General features: G+C 38.7%; 1 protein-coding gene across 3 annotated transcripts; it reads left to right on the forward strand.

The window, feature by feature from the left end:
• The first annotated feature begins 4,033 nt into the window (after positions 1-4,033).
• urm1 (ubiquitin related modifier 1) lies at positions 4,034-20,301 on the forward strand. Of its 3 annotated transcripts, none has more exons than XM_067433725.1 (5): positions 4,034-4,110; positions 10,143-10,213; positions 18,158-18,239; positions 19,143-19,191; positions 19,721-20,301. In XM_067433725.1, exons 1-5 carry the CDS (start codon positions 4,085-4,087, stop codon positions 19,787-19,789), a joined length of 297 nt encoding a protein of 98 aa, XP_067289826.1. In that variant the 5' UTR covers positions 4,034-4,084; the 3' UTR covers positions 19,790-20,301. The 3 variants fall into 3 exon arrangements, with proteins under 3 accessions (XP_067289826.1, XP_067289825.1, XP_067289827.1); XM_067433724.1 differs by having other exon boundaries at positions 4,062-4,129; XM_067433726.1 differs by lacking the exon at positions 19,143-19,191 and having other exon boundaries at positions 4,062-4,129.
• The last annotated feature ends 5,775 nt before the right edge of the window (positions 20,302-26,076 follow it).

Here is a 26,076-nt window from a genome sequence, read left to right on the forward strand (position 1 = left end):
AGTTTAATGAGTTGATGTGCCCTCGAGCACGTGTTTTGTTTGAAAGTAAAAGAGTAATAAAAGTGACGAGTCCCAGTAACGCCGACCCCGCCTTCTTCCTTACATCCTTGACCCGAACCACAATATATATATACACTATATTATATACTATAATGCATATATTAAACTTTTTAAATATATATATATATATATATATATATATATAGTGCATATATTTCACTTTTTAAGACATACATATACACTCACCTAAAGGATTATTAGGAACACCATACTAATACTGTGTTTGACCCCTTTCGCCTTCAGAACTGCCTTAATTCTCGTGGCATTGATTCAACAAGGTGCTGAAAGCATTCTTTAGAAATGTTGGGCCATATTGATAGGATAGCATCTTGCAGTTGATGGAGATTTGTAGGATGCACATCCAGGGCACGAAGCTCCCGTTCCACCACATCCCAAAGATGCTCTATTGGGTTGAGATCTGGTGACTGTGGGGGCCATTTTAGTACAGTGAACTCATTGTCATGTTCAAGAAACCAATTTGAAATTATTTGAGCTTTGTGACATGGTGCATTATCCTGCTGGAAGCAGCCATGAGAGGACGGGTACATGGTGGTCATAAAGGAATGGACATGGTCAGAAACAATGCTCAGGTAGGTCGTGGCATTTAAACGATTCCTAAATGGCACTAAGGGGCTCTTCTATCAGCTTGAATCCGTCGGCCCATTCTCCTCTGACCTCTGGCATCAACAAGGCATTTTCGCCCACAGGACTGCCGCATACTGGATGTTTTTCCCATTTCACACCATTATTTGTAAACCCTAGAAATAGTTGTGCGTGAAAATCCCAGTAACTGAGCAGATTATGAAATACTCAGACCGGCCCGTCTGGCACCAACAACCATGCCACGCTCAAAATTGCTTAAATCACCTTTCTTTCCCATTCTGACATTCAGTTTGGAGTTCAAGAGATTATCTTGACCAGGACCACACCCCACATCCTTTAGGTGAGTGTGTATATATATATATATATATATATATATATATATATATATATATATATATATATATATATATATATATATATATATACAGTGAGGAAAATAAGTATTTGAACACTCTGCTATTTTGCAAGTTCTCCCACAAATAATGGAGGGGTCTAAAGATGTCATTGTAGGTGCATATCAACTGTAAGAGACATAATCTAAAAAAAAAAATCCAGAAATCATAATGTATACTTTTTAACTATTTATTTTTATGATACAGCTGCAAATAAGTGTTTGTACACCTGAGAAAATCAATGTTAATATTTGGTGCAGTAGCTTTTGTTTGCAATTACAGAGGTCAAACGTTTCCTGTAGTTTTTCACCAGGTTTGCACACACTGCAAGAGGGATTTTGGCCCACTTCTCCAAACAGATCTTCTCTAGATCAGTCAGGTTTCTGGCCTGTCGCTAAGTAACAGTGAGTTTGAGCTCCCTCCAAAGATTCTCTATTGTGTTTAGATCTGGAGACTGGCTAGGCCACGCCAGAACCTTGATATGCTTCTTACAGAGCCACTCCTTGGTTATCCTGGCTGTGTGCTTCGGGTCATTGTCATGTTGGATGACCAAGCCTCGACCCATCTTCAATGCTCTAACTGAGGGAAGGAGGTTGTTCCCCAAAATCTTGCAATACATGACCCGGTCATCCTCTCCTTAATACAGTGCAGTCGCCCACTGTGGGCCAGTCCCATGTGCAGAAAAACACCTCCAAAGCATGATGCTACCACCCCCATGCTTCACAGTAGGGATGGTGTTCTTGGGATGGTACTCATCATTCTTCTTCCTCCAAACACGTTTAGTGGAATTTTGACCAAAAAGTTATATTTTGGTCTCATCTGACCACATGACTTTCTCCCATGACTCCTCTGGATCATCCAAATGGTCATTGGCAAACTTAAGACGGGTCTGGACATGTGCTGGTTTAAGCAGGGGAACCTTCCGTGCCATGCTTGTTTCAAACCATGACGTCTTAGTGTATTACCAACAGTAACCTTGGAAACAGTGGTCCCAGCTCTTTTTAGGTCATTGACCAGCTCCTCCCGTGTATTTCTGGGCTAATTTCTCACCTTTCTAAGGATCATTGAGACCCCACGAGGTGAGATCTTGCATGGAGCCCCAGTCCGAGGGAGATTGACAGTCATGTTGAGCTTCTTCCATTTTATAATATATATATATATATATATATATATATTATTTGGTATATATTTGGTAACCAAAAAAGTTAAAATTTTAGCTTTACTAAAGAATATTAAGATGTACATGGCATATATTTTATTAAATCAAAAATATATTTATATATTTATTACATTAATATATTTTAATTACATATAAAATATTTTAATTGTATATATGAGACACAATATATGTATATGTAATGACAATATATATATATATATATATATATATATATATATATATATATATATATATATATATATATATATATATATATATATATATATACTGTGTGCGTGCGTGGGTGCGTGTGTGTCGACTGGGCTCGGCTCACTTTGGCTCAGCAAAACAGAATATTTAAATCAAAAGATAAATGGAAGTTCAAGGTGAACCTGTCATTCGACTGCAGTATGTGACTTTCTTTTTGTTTTTCAATCTTGTGAAAATGTTTTTTTGTGTGCCTGTGGGCTATTTTTGTGGAAAGTGTTTTTCAACAGGGTTCTGGGCTTGACATTACTGCTCTGAAAATGCCTCAAATTGTGTTAAAGCAGCTGGGAAAAGCGGTGACATCAGTATACATTCTTTCCAGCATATTTTGATTACATTTGCTGCATTTTTTTTTCTTTTTTTAGAATTGATTTCACTCTTGCTCTCTTTTTTGGATTTATTTACAGACGGATCTGCTGGTGACAGCACAGGAACAGCCTGTCATGTCCTGAACGGCTAAGTACATGTAAAGTGACTGGATTACATGTCTTGGTGCTTTAACACTTTGTCATCTAAATCTAGAGCTCATGCCGCATCCACCACACACACACACACACTTATTCACACACATCACACCGCTAAACTCATGTCACTGTCAGTCGTGTGCAACCTGCAATGTTAATAACTGTGCTTTTAAAGAAAATGCAACAGAAGCCAGGATATCTAAACTCAAGTATGTCTCCCATCCGTTTGGTTATTCATGGTTATATGTTAACAACATATGTAGTGTAAGTGTACACATACCAGTGTGATAGTCCAAATTCATTGTGATAAATAGTATTTTTTGGAAGTCAGCCCCAAGTGTCCCCTCATGTGACTCTCTGTGGCCCCAGGGCCCCCCTTGCCCCTCAGACTTCACATTACCACATGAATGGCCGGCTGCAAAGGGCCAGTTCATCCTCGGACGCCAACAGAAGGCAGGAGATTTGCAATTCAATCTGTTCCTAGTCGGGACAGACCTGTCACCAGTGTGACAGAGGCGGAGGGGGTGTGGGACCGCCACATCACTCCAGCATACATCACGCTTTCCTGAGGAGACGGAGCGAAAGTTCAGACATTATGTTAACATTTAAATCACATTAAAATAATCATTAGAATGAGCAATATAATAGCTGGACTGCATCAGGTAAATTGTCGTTGGAACCTGCCATTTTTCAGTAGAATTTGAACACGAAACAAGACTTAAAATAACGATTAAAATATTGTTGAGGCCAACAGAAATGGAATCAATTAAATGTAATTATGTCCACAGTATGGCCTACACAGTTAATACAGTTAAAATATAGTTAAATTAAAAGTATAATCCATTAAATATTATAATATGATGTTTTTTTTTATTTAATATAATTTTAATATAATTACTTTTAATATATCGTTTTATACATTTTTATATATGCTATTAAATATTTTTACAAGGTAAACGTTCAGTCAAAAACATTTATTAGTTATTTATCACGTGTAATAGAACAAATACCCAAAGGCGAACCACAAGACTTGTCTCTGAATATCAACAACACACAAACGTCCGCTCCAGTAAAATGTTCAATGTGATCCTCAGAGGAAGAAGTCATTTCCGTTGAATGTGTGCGATTCTTTCCGGGTTATGCAGCAACATGGCAGCGCCCTTAGGTCTGCACTTGGAGTTTGGGTTTGTATTTATCGCTTTGTTTAATATTCTTCGCATTTGCCTCGTGTTCCAGTGGTTACATTAATGCATGTGACGTAATGCATGATAAGTCTTCAAACCCATTCGACAGAAGCTTTATCGATTGGACCTGGTTGATAAAGCCTGTTATTTCTTTGGCGGTTTTACTGCCGTGATAACAAGGAAACCCCGGTTTAAATTATGAAGTAACCTAATATAAATGTAATGCATGTTATTTCATTTCTTGGAGCAGCGCGTGCGGATGGTGTTGTCAGAGCTGTCAATCATTCAGGTGGCGCGTGTGCTTCAGATTTACTGGAATAATCTCCACTCGGTTAAATTTAGCAAAGTAATAATCCATATTGACGTAAACTTAGTTGGAGAAGGTTTGTTCTTAATATAAATTTGGTTTCCTAATGTTTCTAAACAAGAAAAATGGCTAACGTTACATCAATGAGATGTTTTACAGTTGTTGTTTTTTTTATTGCTAACATAATTTCTGAAACTATGGCCATTCGAAACTCACACAAAACCACATAAAATGCAAAACTTTACAAATCTAATGCAAAAGCAAACACTTTATTCAAAACTAATTTAACTGTTCTAAAAACAAATTACTGAGAAATATCAGCCAGAGCTTTTCCCCTCATATCAACAGGTTTGAGACCCAGATTCAAAGATTTATCAGAATTCCTTTTTTGACAGCACTCAAGTAGCACCCGTGTCTTTATAATGTATGATATTTCCATTAGTGGTGTATTATAAAGGGCTTTTTTCTTTTCTTTTTGCTCTAATTTATTATAAAAAGTAGTAGTACACTAAAAATGGTAACCTAAATGCTTCATGTGGTTACATCTAAATACATTTATTTTATATTTAAAAAAAAAAAAAGCAATTTAAAGGCACAATATGTAAGATTTTTTATTTAAAATATCAAGAAACCATTAGAACAGTGTTGTGTATTTTGTAGGGGTGACCCCGAGTAGTCGAAGATTCGATGCATCGATATGCGGAGCCTGATTCGACCACCGATTTCACGGTCGAATCTTCGCGGGTGTTATGAAATGAAGATCATACCATTCAGGCAATATGGGGGTGCTCAATTAGAACACGTTCAATGAGTGTACACACACCGGCGGCAGCATTCAGTGCCTGTCCGCGGCCACTCAGGAAGTTGTTTAAAATCCCGCTGCACCACAGAGCGCTTTCGTGCAGCTCATCTGTCAGTCAATTCAAAATTGAGCTTGCGTGTATATAATGTGCTGAGCTTGGCGTACGTCTTCAACCGCTTTAGGCACAATCGGCTTCAGAACGTGCATGTGAACGCACTCAAAGTGTTCTTTTCCTCTCTAGGCAGGTATTTTTTTAGGTTTATTTATTTATCAAAATGTTCTTTTATATATTTGTGTGATGTTCTGTATTTCGATCCCGGCTTTAACATGTTATGAGAAAACGGTTTATGAATGTTTATCTATTTAAACCTAAATAAGAAAGCCATTGTCAGTTCGTCTGTCAGTTGGCAGGCAGTTTTGGTCGTTTTATTAAAAGTTGTTGCTGTGTGCAGTGTGTAAAGGAAAATAAAAATAGTTTTACCCTTCTGCTGACAGTGTCATGCCCCTCCCAACCCATTCACACACACAGATGATTCGACTATCAGTCGACCATAGAGAGATTCGACAATTCTGATTCGATTATCTAAATCCTTAGTCGAGGACAGCCCTAGTATTTTGTTGACCTAATTATCCAAAATGATTCCAAGAATGTTTAAAGTCCCAGTGAACCGGAAGTACCAAGTGAGTTTTCTTCAGTGCTGTGACGTATTTCCAAGTGAAACGGTATATTGAATAGAGGGCAGGGTTTTACTTCAGCGCTTCTCCTCTCCATCACACGCTCATTGCAGATTAATGATTGGAGGGAAGTGGTTAAGCATTTTCAATCCGTCAAATTGACATCATCTGAGAAGGAACGCTAGCCTAGAAATCTAGATGCACCCTAGCGGCAGCAAATCTAATCTGCCGCGAGTATCCAAAAAACCTGTAAAACTCTGGTCAAGCCAATCACATCTTGTATAGAGTCGGCAGGCAGGGCTTAACATAATGATGGCCAAGTTCCGCTTGCGTGCTTCTAGTAAACACAGAAGCTGGCTAACTGTGGTCTTTCGAATCAGCTTTGACCATGAGCTTTTCTCTGAGAAAAGAACAAAGAACGGCACTGAAGTCATCCTTAAAAAGGGAAGATGTGTTCTGAGTTTTGCAGACCGGATACAGCGACTGTTTAATCTATCAACGAGCTCCGCTTCACGTTGCTCTGGTTGGTTGAAGCGCTATCCTATCGCGTGCAGAGGGAGTTTGAAAGACAACCGTTTATCCCGCCCCTCGGATTGAGCCCTGTCTGTGGTGAGTGTCCAGACCAAACATCTTGATGTGGGTCTGGCTTGTCAGGCTAGCAATCCCCCTCTTCACATTCGACACGGTGCCATCATGTTAAAACGCGAAAGTCGAAGCTTGAATGTACGGGTATGTCCCTCTTTGGCTAATGTACTTTCAAGATGGAGGAGCAACATGGCGACCAGCATTCAAACCCCTTACCCGTATGTATTTTCAATGGCATATTATAAATTTACGAGACTACTTTATTACTTGAAAGAAGTAAATATACATTATTGAGCACAAATATTTAAATGTTTTTAGCTAAGAATAAACTAAAAAAATTACACAGTGTAGCTTTAAATAACAATTTGTTTCATGCTACTAACAGAAATGATGTGTAGTTGTTCGTTTAGTCACTGGCTTGATTCACTGATGCATAAATAGCATTAAACGATTTAAAAAAGAGTGTGAACTTAGCTATACATCACAAATCACTGATCACAGATCAGGACATTTTCAGAGAAAATAAAATAAACCCAATGGTTCTTCTGAGGCTCAGATGAAGGAACTGAAAAAATACTGTCTCTTGGACAGTGTTCGTCCATCACTTTTGGCCAAGTGTGTTCGAATTTTTCATCCCTGTCGCAGCTCCGAGGTCAAGAACATTCAAAATACATTTGTAAATCCAAACACTGAGCAACTGCCATGTTTCGCTCATTCACAAGCCATGCTCTCTCGAGGACAAACAAATATAGTGCTCGCATGGGCGTGCCAAATTCTCGTTCTTGGTATGACATCATAAAAGGAAAATTCAAGATTAGACGAGCTCTCATTTTCTCTAAGGCAGAGAAAAATCAGTTTACACCGATTGAAATTTCTAGCCACTTGGGGACAATATTCAGCCTAGGGGAACAAAAAACCTCATAAAATGAAAATTTCATGCCATGGGACCTTTAGCAATATTAGGTTAAACCAACAAAACAAAAATTTAAGGGTATGATCAGGTAAGTTTGGTTGAGGGCATTTTACTGTGGGATAGTTTTCTATATGCCATCAGGGTATCGTATGAATTGCATACTGTGCATAGATAGTACACATATCATATATTAAAGGAAAAAGCTGTAGGCAGTGTGCTATTTTAAACATAGCCATAGAGTGACTGAGAATGTCAATGGCATCATAGTGACAGAAAGGGAGAGCATCTCAAAACAAATCTTGGCCAAAATTCATCGGGTGCATAAAATGTTGCATTCGGTCAAAGTTCTCACTGCTTTTAAGTCGCAAAAGAGTCCTATGTGACTGTCTATGGACAGAGGTGGTGTTTGTGAGTGGCCTTTCTGAGGCTGGCACACAGGCTGGCTTCTCTCTGTACCGCTTGGGTACGGGCATCTCGCCAGGCCTGGCGATCTGGAGGACAACTGGGCATTCTCCAGGAGATGTGAGCTCTCTTTATTGGGTCTGCACCTGCTACATGAGTCCTACTCTGACTTCATGTCCCTATCTGTGTTTTTTTCCCCACTGACATGCACCTTCTTTCAATCTTACACAGTTCTCTGTCACTTACTGAGTTTGTGTTTATTAAATTCTGCTAAACTGGTACAAAACTATGTACAGTATACTGTGATGTCTTCTTTAAAGTAGGTCTTTTCTGCATAAATTCGTTAGAGTTTAGGTGTTATGTAAATCAGGGGTTTTCAATCTTTTGCCACGGACCCCCAAATATGATCATCCCTGTGTAGGGGATCCCCTTCCTAAAATGTATATGGCATCTGTCTTTTTAAGAACGCTAAATTTATACACAAAAAATTATAATTTAAAACTTTTATTAGTAAAAATAATAAATTTGTTTGTTACATTATATATTTTGTTATAATGTAGTAATGTATTGTTATATGTTTTCAATTTGCTTATATAATTTTAATCTATTTTAATTTAGATCTAATTTATTGCTTTACTCTATTTTAAATCCAATAGTTTTTTTATTTTATGTTTTACAGTTTTTCTCTCGACTTTTCCACAGACCCCCTTTCACTTACTTGCGGCAGTTTGAAAACCCCTGATGTAAATGCAAAAAAAGAAAATTACCATATTCATATCTGAAAATTTAAAAAATGAGTTTTAAAGGAAGGGTAGGCAGTTTTTTTTTTTATAAACACTTTGTTATACTGGTTGAAACTCTCTTTACATCCTGATAGCGATTGATAATAGAATTGGTCTACATTAAAACTACATTAAAAAAGTCTCAGGACCAAAAAAGGTTTGTCCAATCAGTGCATTTGGACCGAATGCAATGATTGGATGAAAAACATTTGGTCCTGAGACTTCCACAGAAGATTTATATACATGTTTTATTTTAGGCCAGTACTATAATTATGATGTTCTACCTGCCTGTGAACATATTTCCATCCCTCCGTGCACTTTGCTTGTGCAAACATTGCACTTCACGTTCAGTAAGGCAATGCAGAGCTGTAGACAGTAACCCAGAGTTTTTTTTTTACCAAGTCGCAAACAAACAGCAGCCACCATTTACAATTCCTCCTGAACCAAAACAACAAGCTTTTGCTGCGTTTACGCCATGTTGCGATTACCATAAATACGAGATGGCAACCTGTGACATTCTATCCGGAGCTGTTCACGTCGTCAGACTGTGATGTATACGTTTCTATTTGGGCTGGGACAATAAATCAAAGCATCACGATTCGTGAATCTATTCATAGATTTTCCAAACACAATGCGATTTTCTACAATCAATTCTGAGCTTAGATTTTAACAGCAGATAATGCTCTAGGCTAGTTTTTAACCGTATGCTCAAATGTCCACAAAAGTCTGAGAATGTACTTGCACCGCAGAATGCTTTTATGACCCAATATTAATGTAAATAGCCCACTGCAAAGACCCTTGTAATTTGCTTCAACCTTTTTGAACTTATTTTTTTTTTTTTTTTTTAGAAGGTTCAAGTGGTGTGTAAGGATTTGGAAGCAAGCAGAGCCAACACGTCTGACAACACGGCTAAAGCACACAGTGCCATCTGCTGTTAAAAACTAAGCTCACAACCATTTCGTTAGAGAACCGCGATGTATTCATGAAATCTCAGAATTTATCCAGAACCATTTCACGATGCATCGATTTATTGTGCCAGCACTAGTTTCTATGTCAACACTATCAACGCTGAAATTAATCTGTACCAGTCAGGTGGTACAAATAATATCTCCAAGTTGTTTACATCCATTATTATTGTAATGTTTTGTGCTTTGAGACATGAGGTAATTTAACACCACCTTGTGACGCTCTGCAGACTCTTCTGTTGTGTGTGTTTGTGTTTTGGAGGATTCCTTGGGGAATCTGAAGGAAGGGTAGGGTTTTATGCTTTCAAAGCTTGCTATTGCTAGCCTCTTGGAAATTGCATACCCTACCTTTAAATCTTGTGCTATCAACTTTTACGTTGCTGTGACATCTGGTGTCAGATGTATAAAACGTCAAGGACAAAAATCCAATTTCATGGAGTAGATGTTAAGTAAATTAAAGCTGCATAGAGGATACTTTTAAATGATTTTGGAAATAGGAGAACCTTCACTGAACATTTTTGTTAAAAGCTCTGCCTGTAAGGGGTATTAACAACATTGTATGCACTATTTTTCCTGTTTCAGAGGGGGAGCAGAACTTCTGTTTGATGGAGTAAAGAATCATCATGTGACACTCCCTGGCCAATCAGATCCATGTGAGTATGAAAAAAACTGTTCTGTTGTGTTTCTGGGTGATAATACAAGTATCACTGTTACAATTACTCATAATTGGAACAAACCTCTAAATCTTAAAGGGGGGGTGAAACACTCAGTTTCAGTCAATCTCATGTCAATCTTGAGTACCTATAGAGTAGTATTGCATCCTTCATATCTCCGAAAAGTCTTTAGTTTTATCATATTTATAAAAGAAATATAGGCTGTACCGAGTCTTTCCGGAAAAAAACGAGCGCCTGGAGGCGTATCGTGTGGGCGGAGCTAAAGAATGACAAGCGCGCCAAGCGGTGACGTCCTCAAGCGTGGAGAAACCCATGGCTATCTCAGCTAATACAGATAATGATCCACAATCAAATCTGAGGGAGAAATAAATTGAACAGGAGAAACGGCAACAGCAGGACGTCCGTCTCTGTGGTATGTAAGTTACTGTATTTAATGGCCTCTCCACATTTCTGTGTGTTTACTCGCAGTGTATGAGGACATGATTCGGTTTATGGACTATTGTATGCGACTAGACCTTAGAAGTAGCAAGCAAAACGGTTTTGCACGTCAGAATACTGTAACGTTATACAGAGAACAACAATGGAGTAACCGTTAGCGCATTTGAATGACGAAGCACGCGATCGTGTCGTTTACTGATGTTTACTCATGCGACGGTAGCCAATAGCAGAGACATTTGAAGCAGTTTAAGTTAACTCACCGTCGAAGCTTTATCGCTGGGACCGCTCCGTCAAAAACACACTTCTTTGGTATGATTTGGTAAAGTCCTGTGACAGCAGTGGCGTGTAAATCCATTTTGAGACGCAACTGAAACGATGTTGTCAAGCTTCCCGTCATTTCTGCGTTCAAATCGGTTCAAATGCAGCGCTGCCTTCCCGGAATGCTGTGCTGAAGCGTTGAAGTCGCTCGACGTCACCCATAGGAATAAAGTGGAGCGCGGCGACTGGACGACTGGATCTGCATCTGAGAGACTGTTTACAGCGTGCTCTAGTCACGCGCGCGCGCACCCTACCGGGAGAAGAGCCTGTACAGCCCATACAAGGACCTTCCGCTCTTATTAACGTCAAGTAGACCCATTACTCGAAAAAAACTCGCCGAAACTTGTGAGAAACCGGAAGGAGTATTTTTGACACAGAAATACTCCATCAAACGTCCAACATGAGTTTTTGAAACTTTGTCTATGTTTAGGATGGGAATCCAAGTCTTTAACAGTGTAAAAAGCTCAGTATGCATGAAACAGCATTTCACCCCCCCTTTAAAGGGTTAGTTCACCCAAAAATGAAAATTCTGTCATAATCTACTCTCCCTCAAGTTGTTCCAAACCTGATTGAATTTCTTACTTCTGATGAACACAAAGGAAGATATTTGGAAGAATGTTTATATACAGTCTTGTTCAAAATAATAGCAGTACAATGTGACTAACCAGAATAATCAAGGTTTTTAGTATATTTTTTATTGCTACGTGGCAAACAAGTTACCAGTAGGTTCAGTAGATTCTCAGAAAACAAATGAGACCCAGCATTCATGATATGCACGCTCTTAAGGCTGTGCAATTGGGCAATTAGTTGAATTAGTTGAAAGGGGTGTGTTCAAAAAAATAGCAGTGTGGCATTCAATCACTGAGGTCATCAATTTTGTGAAGAAACAGGTGTGAATCAGGTGGCCCCTATTTAAGGATGAAGCCAACATTTGTTGAACATGCATTTGAAAGCTGAGGAAAATGGGTCGTTCCAAGACATTGTTCAGAAGAACAGCGTACTTTGATTAAAAAGTTGATTAGAGAGGGGAAAACCTATAAAGAGGTGCAAAAAAGGATAGGCTGTTCAGCTAAAATGATCTCCAATGCCTTAAAATGGAGAGCAAAACCAGAGAGACGTGGAAGAAAACGGAAGACAACCATCAAAATGGATAGAAGAATAACCAGAATGGCAAAGGCTCAGCCAATGATCACCTCCAGGATGATCAAAGACAGTCTGGAGTTACCTGTAAGTACTGTGACAGTTAGAAGACGTCTGTGTGAAGCTAATCTATTTTCAAGAATCCCCCGCAAAGTCCCTCTGTTAAAAAAAAGGCATGTGCAGAAGAGGTTACAATTTGCCAAAGAACACATCAACTGGCCTAAAGAGAAATGGAGGAACATTTTGTGGACTGATGAGAGTAAAATTGTTCTTTTTGGGTCCAAGGGCCACAGGCAGTTTGTGAGACGACCCCCAAACTCTGAATTCAAGCCACAGTACACAGTGAAGACAGTGAAGCATGGAGGTGCAAGCATCATGATATGGGCATGTTTCTCCTACTATGGTGTTGGGCCTATTTATCGCATACCAGGGATCATGGATCAGTTTGCATATGTTAAAATACTTGAAGAGGTCATGTTGCCCTATGCTGAAGAGGACATGCCCTTGAAACGGTTGTTTCAACAAGACAATGACCCAAAACACACTAGTAAACGTGCAAAGTCTTGGTTCCAAACCAACAAAATTAATGTTATGGAGTGGCCAGCCCAATCTCCAGACCTTAATCCAATTGAGAACTTGTGGGGTGATATCAAAAATGCTGTTTCTGAAGCAAAACCAAGAAATGTGAATGAATTGTGGAATGTTGTTAAAGAATCATGGAGTGGAATAACAGCTGAGAGGTGCCACAAGTTGGTTGACTCCATGCCACACAGATGTCAAGCAGTTTTAAAAAACTGTGGTCATACAACTAAATATTAGTTTAGTGATTCACAGGATTGCTAAATCCCAGGAAAAAAATGTTTGTACAAAATAGTTTTGAGTTTGTACAGTCAAAGGTAGACACTGCTATTTTTTTGAACACACCCCTTTCAACTAATTGCCCAATTGCACAGCCTTAAGAGCGTGCATATCATGAATGCTGGGTCTCATTTGTTTTCTGAGAATCTACTGAACCTACTGGTAACTTGTTTGCCACGTAGCAATAAAAAATATACTAAAAACCTTGATTATTCTGGTTAGTCACATTGTACTGCTATTATTTTGAACAATACTGTATAAGCAGATCTTGGGCCCCATTGATTACCATAGTAGGTGAAAAAAATACTGTGGTAGTCAATGGGGCTCAAAATCTGCTTATATACAAACATTCTTCCAAATATCTTCCTTTGTGTTCAGCAGAAGAAAGAAATTCATGCAGGTTTGGAACAACTTGAGGGAGAGTAAATGATGACAGAATTTTCCTTTTTGGGTGAACTAACCTCTTAAGTATTAAAAGCGTAGTTTTGTGTCAAATTGTGCCATCATTTATTTGCTTTCATGATGTTCCAAACTTGTATGACTTTATTTTGTGGAATGTTTCTACTCTTTTTGTTTGTATAATAAATGGCAATAGGGTCTAAAATATTGTATGGACAAAATGTACATTTTTCTGAATATCATCTTTTGTGTTCTAAAGAATAAAAAAGTCATATGTGTTCGGAAATTACATGAGGGTGAGTAAATGATGACAGAATTTTCATTTTTGGGTGAACTATGGCTTTGGCCTTAAGCCTGTAACTTGTCCTGCTCTATTTGATTTTTTGACATGTATTTCAAAATATAACTCAACTTGTTGAGGACAGTAAAGTAACCACAAAGCAATGTACAAAAATTCAGAATTCCTTAGCAAATCCATAACATACGTTTAGCATGGCTAAACTCCTCATGTTTTCTTAATAAACTGTGAAAATCTAATTTGTTACTCTTTTCTTAAAGAGTAGTTTTTACTAAAGTGCACTTTCGCATTGATAATGTATGAAAGATGATGCAGTAGTACTGAGAGGCTTTTGTCAGACTTCAAATGTTTATCACCTTTTCTATTCCAAACCAGTGCATTACCATTCTCAGCGCTGATGACTTAATTAGCTCCAAATATCTTTACCCTTTCTCTCCCAATACCAGAGATTCGGATGTAGGATTCACTTATTGGCCTTATGCCCTTCTAGAACTAAAGGATGCCTTTCTGTTCTCTGATACTCCTATAGTAGAACACCACACAAATCATACCAAATTATGTGCTTCTTTCTCCACATCTATTTCTTTTATTCTGCCGTCCCTCTGCCTGATGCCCTTTTCCCTATTCGCCTCCTTTCCTCCCCTGACCTCTTCGAGCCCTGGTTCACACGCTTCCCTGGACACCTTTTCTTCCAGCCAGTCCTGCTTTCACTCTGACATTGGGCCAATGGCAAACAACTGCCATCACAAATCGAGGGTTTTTTTTCCCTCCACCCCTCCCTCAGCAACAATGGAGCTGAGCCCCTTCCCCATACATCCCACCTCCCCCTCAACCACCAACATCTGTGAGCCTCCCTGTGCCCAGCTATTCTTCCCCTAACTGCTCCATTATTGGGCTCCTTTCACTTGTAAATGCAGCCAGTGATACTGTTGATGGATCTTTTATGCCTAGTGCTGGGGTCACAGGAAAGGTATGGAGAATGGAGGGCCAGTAAAGGAGGGAGGGACAATTGTTACAAAGCACTAAGTCCTTTTTGTGTGCAGTCATTTTTGGGGATGCCTGACAGTACAAATGCCTCACTACTACAAACACCTTGCATTCCTACAGCTTCCTGGTGGGACATTTGGGTGAAAGCGGTAGGATGTTTGGTTGTGGGGGAGGGCTTGTATTGCCCCCTGTATTTAAGCAGTGAGTGGCTAACATTTTCTCTGCCATCTCTGGATTGGAAGGCAAGACATTAGCAGAAAATATGGATTGGTATAGTGATACCATATATCCTGAGCACATGCTCAGAAGTACCTGGAAGAATTGTAGTTGACATTTTGGGATTGGATAAGTGATTAGAAGATGGTGATATCAACAGAGCAGGCAGGAGATCCCCCTAAATTCCATCTGAATAATCAATTTATTAATAGTTAGGATATAATGTTCCTTTGAGCTTACCATGTGGGTCAGTTTCCACAAACATTTAGTTCCTGAGATATAGAACCTTTCTTTCCCTCAACTGGTAAAAGTTGTTAATAACGAGTTCTGCAAAGTCAACCTGGTAACTCGTGGATGATCTGGTTATTTAGTGGGACAATTACTACCAAAAAAATACCCGGATTTGTTGAGATTTGTGGCGTAACTGTTTCTGTCTCTTGGACAGTGTTCGTCCATCACTTGAGGTCTGAGTTGTATTGAACTGGACTCGAAATTTTGGCCAAGTGTGTTCGAATTTTTCATCCCTGTCGCAGCTCCGAGGTCGAGAACATTCAAATCTATGCGCACTTTGGTGGCCTTGCCAAACAAGAGAAAGGTCAAGCTCTATGGCACCAGAGTATCCACGACAACAGGTCCACAAAAGTGGACGGCAGGAGGGAATGTGGCCACCGAGACCTCGAAGGGCCTAGGGGATAACCTTGGAGCACATTTGAAGCCCATAGTCTGTACATGTGTTTGGGCATCATTTGAGTACATCACGGATGGCTGGCTATGAGTGCTAAGTCTGACACTGATGGTCTACACTAATCCCTCCTAAATTTTCTGTCCACTGGTCCAGACCCTTCTGAGTGATTGATGAGTAGTGCAGAGCCCCCCGCTGCTGGACACACACACACATGATTGTCATAGAAACTCCAACCCTCATATCCTGAGCATGATGAATGACTTCATTCCCTCCCACCCAAAGATAGTGGTGATAATGATGATCATCATGAAAAGAGAAAGGAAAGGAGAGAGTTAGCCAGCCACTATGCTACGCAGACGCCGCCACCCTCCCACACAGGCTTTATCCCAGCATGCACCTGTCTGCGGTGACGCATACTCCCCCCTCCTAGTCGTGTTTTCCCTCCGTCTCTTCTTACCTCACCACAACATATCCAGTCCTTTTCGTCTTCCATTCTTCCCTTACCCCGAAAGAAACATGGGGCGTCTTGTTGACCCCTCACTCCTTTCCCCTGCCTCACATACGCCACCCTTTGTACGAAGCAAGAGACTTTTACTTAGTTTTTTTGTTTTGTTTTTCAAGTTCTCCCAATCAAAGGACCGATGTGGCTGAAAGTGATCACGTCTGTTTTTCGCCCCGGCTTTTGGTACTAGTCAATATTCATTGCGGTAGCGTAGCACTGAGGCAAGCATCACTCTTCTTTATAGGTTCAGGTTTGTGGGCTAGCTGAGCTGCAAGGTACAACGATCGTTACACAACTGAAGAGGCTGACAGCGATCCAATTAACCTGAAACAGCCTCTGTTGCTCGACCCCTTCCTCTCGCTGAGAAGCACGCCACACGCTTACAAGCGCACACACTTGCACGCATTGGTGCTGACATCTCCGAAAGCTTCAGTTCTGGTGGAAACTTGCCCAGTCAAGAGTATTGTACAGACCTTCGCTCCTACACCCACTTGCCCTTTTCTTTCATCCTCTTGCTAATTTGTCCTGGTTTAATTATACACGTTTGCATAGCCAGTTAGCAATAGCACAATGGCACAAGCGACTGTCTTCTGGTCGTCATGTGTCCTCAAACCCATCAAGGGTTTCCTAACCCCCCTCAAAGGTTCTCTGGTTCTAGTAACCATTGCCCACCTGAGACCTTATATATTCCTCCCTGCTGCTTGAATTGAGATGCGTGTCAGTAAAACGTCTACCACAGCACAGCGTGTAAAATGGTGTTCAGTGTTAAATGTTGCCAAACACCTCAGTTAATGTACCTTCTTTAAAAAAAACATCCCTTATCGGATTTATAGCTGATATCTATGCTGACACACATAAGAACACCTACACAAGCATTACCAGCTATCTAATGCACCTTCCAATATGTCTTAGGTTTGTATAAAATTAAATTGCATTGAGATCTTGTGATTTTATATTCCCATCCTATTTATATCCAAAGATTAGGGTAAGTTATCAAGGGTATGTTTTTTGTCACACAAGGATTAAACATACACAGGGATCAGCAGCATTATGGATGTCAGGTAATTCTACCCATGTTTTTGATGTCTCTGATGTCATATTTCCAAAATAGTTAATGGCTTTTCATTCGGACAAACTAGCGATCTTCAAGAATACAAATTACGGAAAATGCGCAATTTGTGTGCCCAGCCTTATGTCGACCACAGCAAATTCGCAAACAATAAATTCAAACTCCTCCCCAGATCAAATGTCTCTTTTCCTTCTTTCTCTCCCCCTCTTCCTCACTCTTTCTCCGTCTTTGTCTCCACCACCCCTCTGAGCAGGAAACTGGTACGTTCCAAGAAATGGATGCTGATGATACAATGTTGATGTTGGACTTACCGTGTTCTCCGCCATGTTGGGCAGCAGAGCTTCATTGCTCACACATGTATAAAATAATTATCATCCATCATCATACTCTTGAATCATCACACAACACCAATCTTGAGGACTAAACTTTATTGCCCTTCAATTAGTCGAATAACATCCAATGGTTTTGATTGGATAATATTTGCATGGCTTCAGGAGAAGACAAAATTAGATATTCCAAGCAATTTTTTATTTTTTGCCAATCATAGGTTTACAAATGGCAGCACCTAACACATTTTTGTTTTACGGGGGGGTGTGCAGACATCCTAGATTTCATTTGAATTCACATTAGCGCCCTGGGTTTATGTCCTCCCCCCCCCCCCCCACACACACACACACACACACACACACCCTCCAATAGATATACAGCTTTTCGGTGCTAACCCTTTGTATTTTAAAACCTACCTATTCTAGTAACATTTACCTGGTCAGTGCTTCCGGGTTGATACGGCTACAGTTAATGGCGTCTCTGTGTTTACGAATCTGAATTTAATCGGCATCACTGCTGTATTTTCAATGGCGCACTCAAAAATGACAGTGTCCAAACTATCCCTGATGTACCTCCTTTATGCCTCCCCCCACCTTGCATTCGAGGCTCTGTCGCGTCACATCGACCGTGGGGCTGGCTCAGTGAACTCTGACCTGTGAACTTTGACCTCTGTGGTACTCTTACAGGGGACATGAAGCAGCTGCTGGCATGGATCCGAGGGAACATGCTGAAGGAGCGCCCAGAGCTCTTTATGCAGGGCAACACTGTGTAAGTACACAGACGCAGATGCACAGTAAATACGTTACCGATGCTCAGACAAACATACACGCGCTCGTCATAAATGCAGTGCTACGTGTTCACTGCAGATTCGCCATGAGGTCAAGGATGTAAAATCACACCACATTCCCTTTTGTGATTCGGCCAGTGACGATAAAATACTTTAACTTTTTCCTAATGGATCAGGTATAAGAAATTATACCTTGCTTAATCAGCCCTGAAAAACTAAACTGTGAGTGGATTTTAATTTTTTAAAATTCTAATATAATCATATTTCTTTCAAAATGATGCTTCTTTAGCGAAATGATTCTTTCTCCAACAGGTTTTATAGAGAGAATGGTCGTAAATAACCTTTATTGCAGTTAACAGCATGGATTGCTAACTAAAAATGAAATCTTCTGTGGATACTGCAGTAAACCTCTGATACACAGTGTAGTCTTCAATCTCACCGATGATGACTATTTAGATGCAAGGGGCAACCCCTTCACCTACACTAGCACCTCTACTTCAAATCTAAAATAAAGTACAAAATATAAAATTCCTTATTATTATAATTCAAATGTGTTCTGAGTAGGCAGGTATTAATTGGAAACCAAGCAACATCCAATTGTGTTATATTGTATTGATTTCTGTAATTATAAATATTGTGTTATCTTTGTGAGAGGATGTTTTATGCATAGTCTTCATTGTGTTTCATCTTGCATGTGTTTGTTTTGTATGAGAAAAGCTCATTCATTTAATGAACTGTGGATGCAAGGGTCTTAGAAAACCGCAGCACTGGCGATTTTCATCGTGTATAAACAGGCTGCGTTTTATTATCAGAGAGCTGCTTTACTGTCATGTTTTAGTGTAGCTCACATCACTTACATGAGCTCTTCTTTTTGACACACACAGTAGACCTGGGATTCTCGTATTGATTAACGATGCAGACTGGGAACTGATGGTAAGAGTGTGTGTGTGTGTGTGTGTGTGTGTGTGTGTGTGTGTGTGTGTGTGTGTGTGTGTGTGTGTGTGTGTGTGTGTGTGTGTGTGTGTGTGTGTGTGTGTGTGTGTGTGTGTGTGTGTGTGTGTGTACAGTTTCTCAATCACTTCTTCCAATCTCTATTTTAATGACATGCTCATTTTAGGTCTAGTGTCAGCTTCTCTTCATTCATCTAATGTGCATAAAGGTTGTGCTGGGTTGTTCTTTCAGGAAAACATGTATTGGCATCAGACCGTAATTTAAAGTAACACAATCAATTGAAAGAAGTCAATGTCTCAACAACTGTCAATGATTACTAAAACCGGCAAATCAAATGTTGATTTAAAGCTGCAATTGATTTCTACAATTTACAATAAATATATAGTTTTTTTGTATATACATTAGTTCTTCAGTGTAGAAATATTTGAAAGATATTTATGAACTAAATGTTTATTTATTTGCGTGTGTGTGTGTGCGTGTGTGTGTGTGTGTATGTGCATATCCCTTGCAGGGTGAACTGGAATACCAGCTTCATGACCAGGATAACGTTGTCTTTATCTCTACTCTTCACGGAGGCTAGCTGACTCTAAAAGAGAAGCACCACACCCAGACAGGAGCCCCTCCGCCCTTCAAAAGGTCAAATATCAGATGATCCATCAACAACGCCATCAGTGGCCAATTTCAATCCCAGCCGTGGGCTTTTCGGCCAATCCTTTTGGTTTTAAGTCCAATAAAACGTAAACTCGCTGGGAATCTGGCTTCCGAGGGATATTCACTGTCCCCTATACCTTACAGGACCGTGGCGGGGTGACGATGGGGAGCAAGGGCTCATTAGGAAGGTCACTCTGTCTAGTCAGTGTCCAGATGGATTCTCTTGAGACATGATGGACCGGTTGCCCTATGTCAAATGGCTCTGTTATAATTTTCATTCATTTTACAGCTGTCAATTGTATGTTTACTATGTAAGTCCATATATTATTATTTTTTTTATCGGAATTTAATAAATATTACCACAATAATGTTTTATTTGCACTAATGTGATTTCAAATTTAGTGCAATAAAGTGTTTAAATAAAGATATTTCTGCAGTCCAGTATGCATTAATTTTTTATATTCGTCATAAGCTTAGCAGGTTGATTATTTGATATTAAATATTTATGTGAGGATGTGGTTTTATTACATTCCTACACTTCTATAGTAGGCCTACACCTGAAAGTAGTCCTAGTCTATCTCTAAATATTATTTTGATGCTTTGGGATGACCTATTCCTTTAGCATATAACATCGTACAGAAACAGTCAGACATCAGAAACCAGTCAGATGACATGTTGTCTTTTATGTTTGATTTACTTGTGCTTCCTTATATGGAATATTAGAATAAACTATAGGATGATGTCGGAAGGTCGAGCATAAATCTTTTGGAATCTAATTGCAACGGAAACCCGTGTGATAATAGTAACACTATAATATAGATGCTAATGATGTAATGGGTAGTGAAAGGGGGGAATACATGGGTAAACATGATTCTCCTGCAGTGTGACCTGTTGGGAGGCAATGAGTTTCTCTTTTTATTAAAGACACTTCCTACTGAGATTTAAACTAGGCTTGTAGTTGATCCACACTTCTTCTAGCTTATTTTTCAATATGTTATTTATAGGGATGATTAGGCCTACTTACTTTTTATCGCTCATAAACTGACAAAATGTTATATTATTAAAAATATTATAAAATTATATGTTGTCCTAATTCCAGTAATTCATCTTTTAAAATAATCGTTTCTTTACATTCTAAGAGTAGCCAACTGATTAGTCTAAAATATTGTAGCGCACATATACACAAAAAAACAAATTTAACCGTTTATATAGGCTATTCGCTCTATTAATTGCACACTTGACAGTGGAGATGAGGCTTAATATTTCACACGAACATTTCATTCTTTTCGAACGAGAATGGAATTAACCCACTTGATTAAGCACCCTGTGATATTCTGTTTTTAACAGCGATATAACTGTTTTTATTTTATAAGAATATTTTCAAAATAGCCTACAAGCTATAGCCTACGAATATTTAACTTTGTATAAAGGCTACAATAGGCCTAAATCTTATAACAACGTTACAGTTACAATTTAAATTACGTGGCTTGTCTTTAAAAAAAAAAAAGGGTTATATGGTTTGATATCATAGTTTGATGATGAGATTAAGTAGCCTACACAAAATGGAGCACGGTAAGCCATTTTCCTCTATTGACGGGGGAAAAAACACCATAAACTTGTTAAACAAGTGTTGAATATCGTAGCCAAAAGCATTAGGCCTACATATATTTGAATGGGCAATATGAAAATATGCAACGCAGAAATGCTCATTTACAGTGCCAATTAAGTTATTCTTTCGAATTTGTAGGCTAGCATCGGTTATTTAGCCCTTTTTTAAATTAGGCCTACTATAAAGCTTAACAAACATTCCAAATTTCTCGATTTCTCGTTCATTCTATCAACAATTATGTTTTCTCGTCTGTTACTAAATTGTTTTTATATAAAAAAAAGATTGACACTTGAAATGCTGCCTTCACATGCTATCGGAAATTTGATAATTCCGACTTCTGAAGTCGTGATTACGAGATCATTGCATGCAAGTTTCAAAATGTGAGGGCGTTCATGTGAAAAGTATAGGCTACATAAGAAATTCGTATTTAGCCTACAATAATTCCGAGAGCACGTGAAGGCAGCATGAAGGCTTAAAACTGCAAGCTACAAATAAAGTAAACATTTTGAATGTGTACTAGCCTACCTCTACATCCACCAGTCCACCAGGATATGATTGTATTAATAGCCTACATTCATTAGCATCTTTTTGGAACTGGTTTAGTCAACGGTTGGACGTTGATAACCGTTAGAAGTGCGCCATCGACAGGCAAGGCAATAGCATTTTTCAAAAACCTATCAACACAACAGTGACAGAAAAAATACCACATTTATTTTAGACATGTAGGCCTACGTTATAATAATATGATTTAGAATTTGTTTACAGTAAAAACTGCAACTCATTTTGAATGTTGTGAAGTGGAAAACTGGCTACTTCCTTGATTTTGCAGATTATGAAATTGCGTTACTAGATTTAATTTCTCTGTAAACAGTAGGCCTAATAGGCCTTCCCTGCATAACCCTTAAGGTTGGCCTTGGTCATTAGGTTTAATAAACGTTTATAAAAACGTATGACTGCTTGAATCCGAACAATCGACATGATAGACTTATGCTATTGATAAATTACGCTGATAGGGATTATTCAAAGCCTTCCTAATTCAAAGAATTTGTTGGGCCCAGCTGGCCCTGCGTTTAACTTTAATAACAATCAACAAAATATTAGCCTATGGTCAAACGAAAAAGCGGCTAAATTGAAACGAGTGGTAGTGTTTCTAATGAATTTTAAAGTAGGCTAGCCTATTTCTTTTGGTTTCTAAATAACACGTGGTGCAGGTGCAGATGTTTAATTCGGCCTCAAGTCGGTGCTTCCGAATCAAACAAAATCCCGGTGCTAGGGGCGTTGAACATTTTGGTGTTCTGTTTTTCGTTGTCAAAAACGTCACTGAAACTACTTTGTAGTGTAATTAGCAGTTTATTGATTCAGCCAGTGGGACGTATAGTTACCAATACAATCAATCGACTGTCTGAAATGGAATATAAAATCAAGGCAAAACAACTATTTACCGAACGCTTCCCGCTGTTAAACTGCATTTAGCCCAAGGATTTAAGAAAATTCAGAATCAGCTTAAACTAATTTGTGTTAGTCCTGGAGAATTAGACAGATGCCGACACACACACACTTTTTTTCCCTGACCCTGTGCCTCATAGGCTACAGGCCTAGTGCGTTGAAACACACCGACAATAGTAAAATGCTAAATTAAATAAATAAGGCTAGGCTAATCTAACCAAAACAGTATCTGGATTGATGCAATTGGCTTAATAAATGAGGCCGAAAATGAATTCAGTAGCCTAGACTAAATAGCGTTTTAGTTCACTCCGTTTGATGGAAAAGTCCCCATGCAGCTTTGGGCAAAGATGGCAGTCTCAGTGAATGAGAAACCCAAGCATGCTCAAAAGCATTTTCCCACCATGCTGTTATAATCAGCGTGACTTTTTATTCACTTACCATTCACAATGAGAAAAGCATAAACACTATCACAAACAAATAGGTCTTGCAATCTACGAATTTCGTTTGGGAAATTGTTTAAATAGCCTACATAACTTGAGAAGCTTAAGCAACATTCAAAAAAAGAAGAAAAAGAAAACATTGCGGTTATGCATACATTTCGTTTTTCATTTAAACGAAAATAAACAATATTACATTTCCCAGACGAATATGATCAAGGATAGTACGAATGCATAAAAAGTGTTTGGATAATTATTTTAATGTATTGCATTTTTCTAAGGAACATCAAAGTTATGCGAATAAAGTAAAATAGTCGTTCCTGTATCATAATGAGCGTCTTACCTTAGCGAAACTTTAGGAAAATGAATAGTTAGCCTAGTGTAGCTACAGTAGAAGCAGACAGCAGAAGCAGGGCCTAATGTCCTCCAGAACGAAGATGTGGAATCTCCAGCAACAGATGTCCAGGCACAATTCTTGGATTTAAATTATATTTTACAAGAATTGCGTTTGGACAATCAGTTTCTAGGACCCTTTGAAATAGATAATTTGATCGCAACATACATTTAAAAAAAAACACCATATAGCCTGAATATATTCCATGTGCAAAAACCAAAATTACTAGGCTATCTGAAATATCTTGTGTCCCTGTTGGGCCTAGTAGATTTTCACACAAAAAAATATATATAATTCTAGTATTTAAAACACGTTCGTTCCGCGTTTTCCATTCTTTGAATGCCTGTATTTTACCTTAAAAAGGCCATGTATATCCGGTTGTTTGTTCTAACGAAATAAACAGACAATCCGACGTTAGTTTATAGCTCCGTATACGTACGTTTTACCTCAGGATTTCTAGTTCCATTTTCTTCATTTAAAAAAAAGTTGCAATTGGTCTTTCATCTCAGAAATATAATAAAGTCGAGTTCTAAACTATAAACTACTAACTTTATTTTAATTCAATCCATGGTAAAATTCTAAACTTCGAACGTATTCTATCTTCCTTTTAAAAAACATTTCCTTTAAGAGTGTTAAAAGTTTGACGCTCTTTCAGTGCGCTTGTTAAGAAATTTGTATAAACCACACATAATTCAAAGCCTCAGCTCACTGCATAATAATAAGAAACACTTTTGAAAGAAAAAAGATATCAAATACAAATCAGCTAAAAGGCAGTTTTGTAAAGTCCTGCTTGTTACAGAAGCAGCTCTTCGCCATTTCTGCACCTGTAAGGGCGCACATCCTTGTAGTTCCACCTCTCGACATCAAGCAAAATCATCATCTGATATTGGCAAAGACCGAAAAACTATCAAAAAACATTTCCAGTCGACCCATTTCGATAGTTTTGTTGCCCGTAGTGTGATGATGTTATAGCAAAGCCTCTTCTTACAACGCAACGGTGATGAAAATGCAAAGAAGCCTCTGTCCTGTGCGCGCGAGCGCTGTATCCTCACTAACGCAAGCGGAGAAAATGGTCAAATGCTAGAAGAAGGGATGCGTTGGGTCGCTCGAAGAGTCCGCACGCCCTCAGCAATGCCTTGATGGGACGGTTCTTATGGAATGGCACAGGCTATCACGTTCCTATGAAGGCTTTTCTCAGGCTCTCGTAACAATACCGGTGTTGCCACGACGAACGGCGAGAGGGAGTGGGGATGATCTTCGCTTGGTACTGAATTTGAATAACACCATGGGGTGATAAATGTCCATTGTGCTGTAGAAGTAATGAATCTCCACTGTCTTCTATTGCACACAAGCCAGCAGCTGCGAGCGAGGGACCAGCAGCCTCTTAAAGACACAACAGCCCCATTTTTTCCTCAACAGTGATCACAATCCATACACTGTTTATTCTGTTTACACACACTGCATGACGTTTGTTTTCTGGACACCTTTATGGGGTGAGGAAAGCTAGTACAACGCTGTAACCAGGCACTTACGTAAAATTCATGACCACTTGATCATCGTAAAACAATAAATGTCTTATAGGCTAGGCTATATGAGAAAATAATAATAGCGTAATAATAATAACCAGTATAGTTATTATTTTTTGTTTTTATTTCTAGACTACATACGTTTAAATATATTTTGCTGCAAAGAAAGTTTTCTGAACTAAAAGAATAGGCTACTTAATATAGGCCATATCCTAAATATCCATTGTATTGGATTTTAGAATTGTCTGCAATAAAGTTTGGCTCGATTTTTTTGTTCTTTTTTCGCCACTAACATAAATAATTTTAAATGTGTCTACGTATTTACTAAATATATAATAAATAGGCTGAGAGGTGACTAAACTGCATATTTTGGGTGACGAAAATTGGCATTTGACTACCAGAGTTTTTTGTTTGTTTGTTTTAAAATCCACGTTTTCTTCTATGTGGGGGCCTATATAGGATAGGCTACATTCAAAATGCATTATTATTTATTTAAAGGCCTAAATATTTTATACAGCCTATATTTTAACTTGACTTAAAAACCAACTCCTTAAACGTTTTCTTATTTTAAAAAAATGATATAAACCTATTTGTGGGCACTGTTTTACCTAAGAAAGAGAACACTTTTTTAGTTTTTATGTTTTTTTCTTCTTCTTCTTCTTTGTGGATTTGATAAGCAGGTGTTTGGAGGTAGGCCCACCTGAAAGAGAAACACTTAAATGTTATTTACCATTTATACCACTCAACCTACACCTAAACCTTTAAATTTCACCAACGTAGCTACTGAGGTAACATATCCAAAAC

This window comes from Pseudorasbora parva, chromosome 23 (genome assembly GCF_024679245.1).
Source record: "Pseudorasbora parva isolate DD20220531a chromosome 23, ASM2467924v1, whole genome shotgun sequence".
In the NCBI taxonomy this organism is placed as follows: Eukaryota; Metazoa; Chordata; class Actinopteri; order Cypriniformes; family Gobionidae; genus Pseudorasbora; species Pseudorasbora parva.

Bases quoted from the DNA above. Each gene is read 5' to 3' on its own strand.
- urm1 (XM_067433724.1), top strand. From the start codon at position 4,062: ATGTGTGCGATTCTTTCCGGGTTATGCAGCAACATGGCAGCGCCCTTA. The intron at 18,240-19,142 runs GTAAGTACACAG...TGACACACACAG, and splicing joins TTTATGCAGGGCAACACTGT to TAGACCTGGGATTCTCGTAT. The intron at 19,192-19,720 runs GTAAGAGTGTGT...TATCCCTTGCAG, and splicing joins ATGCAGACTGGGAACTGATG to GGTGAACTGGAATACCAGCT.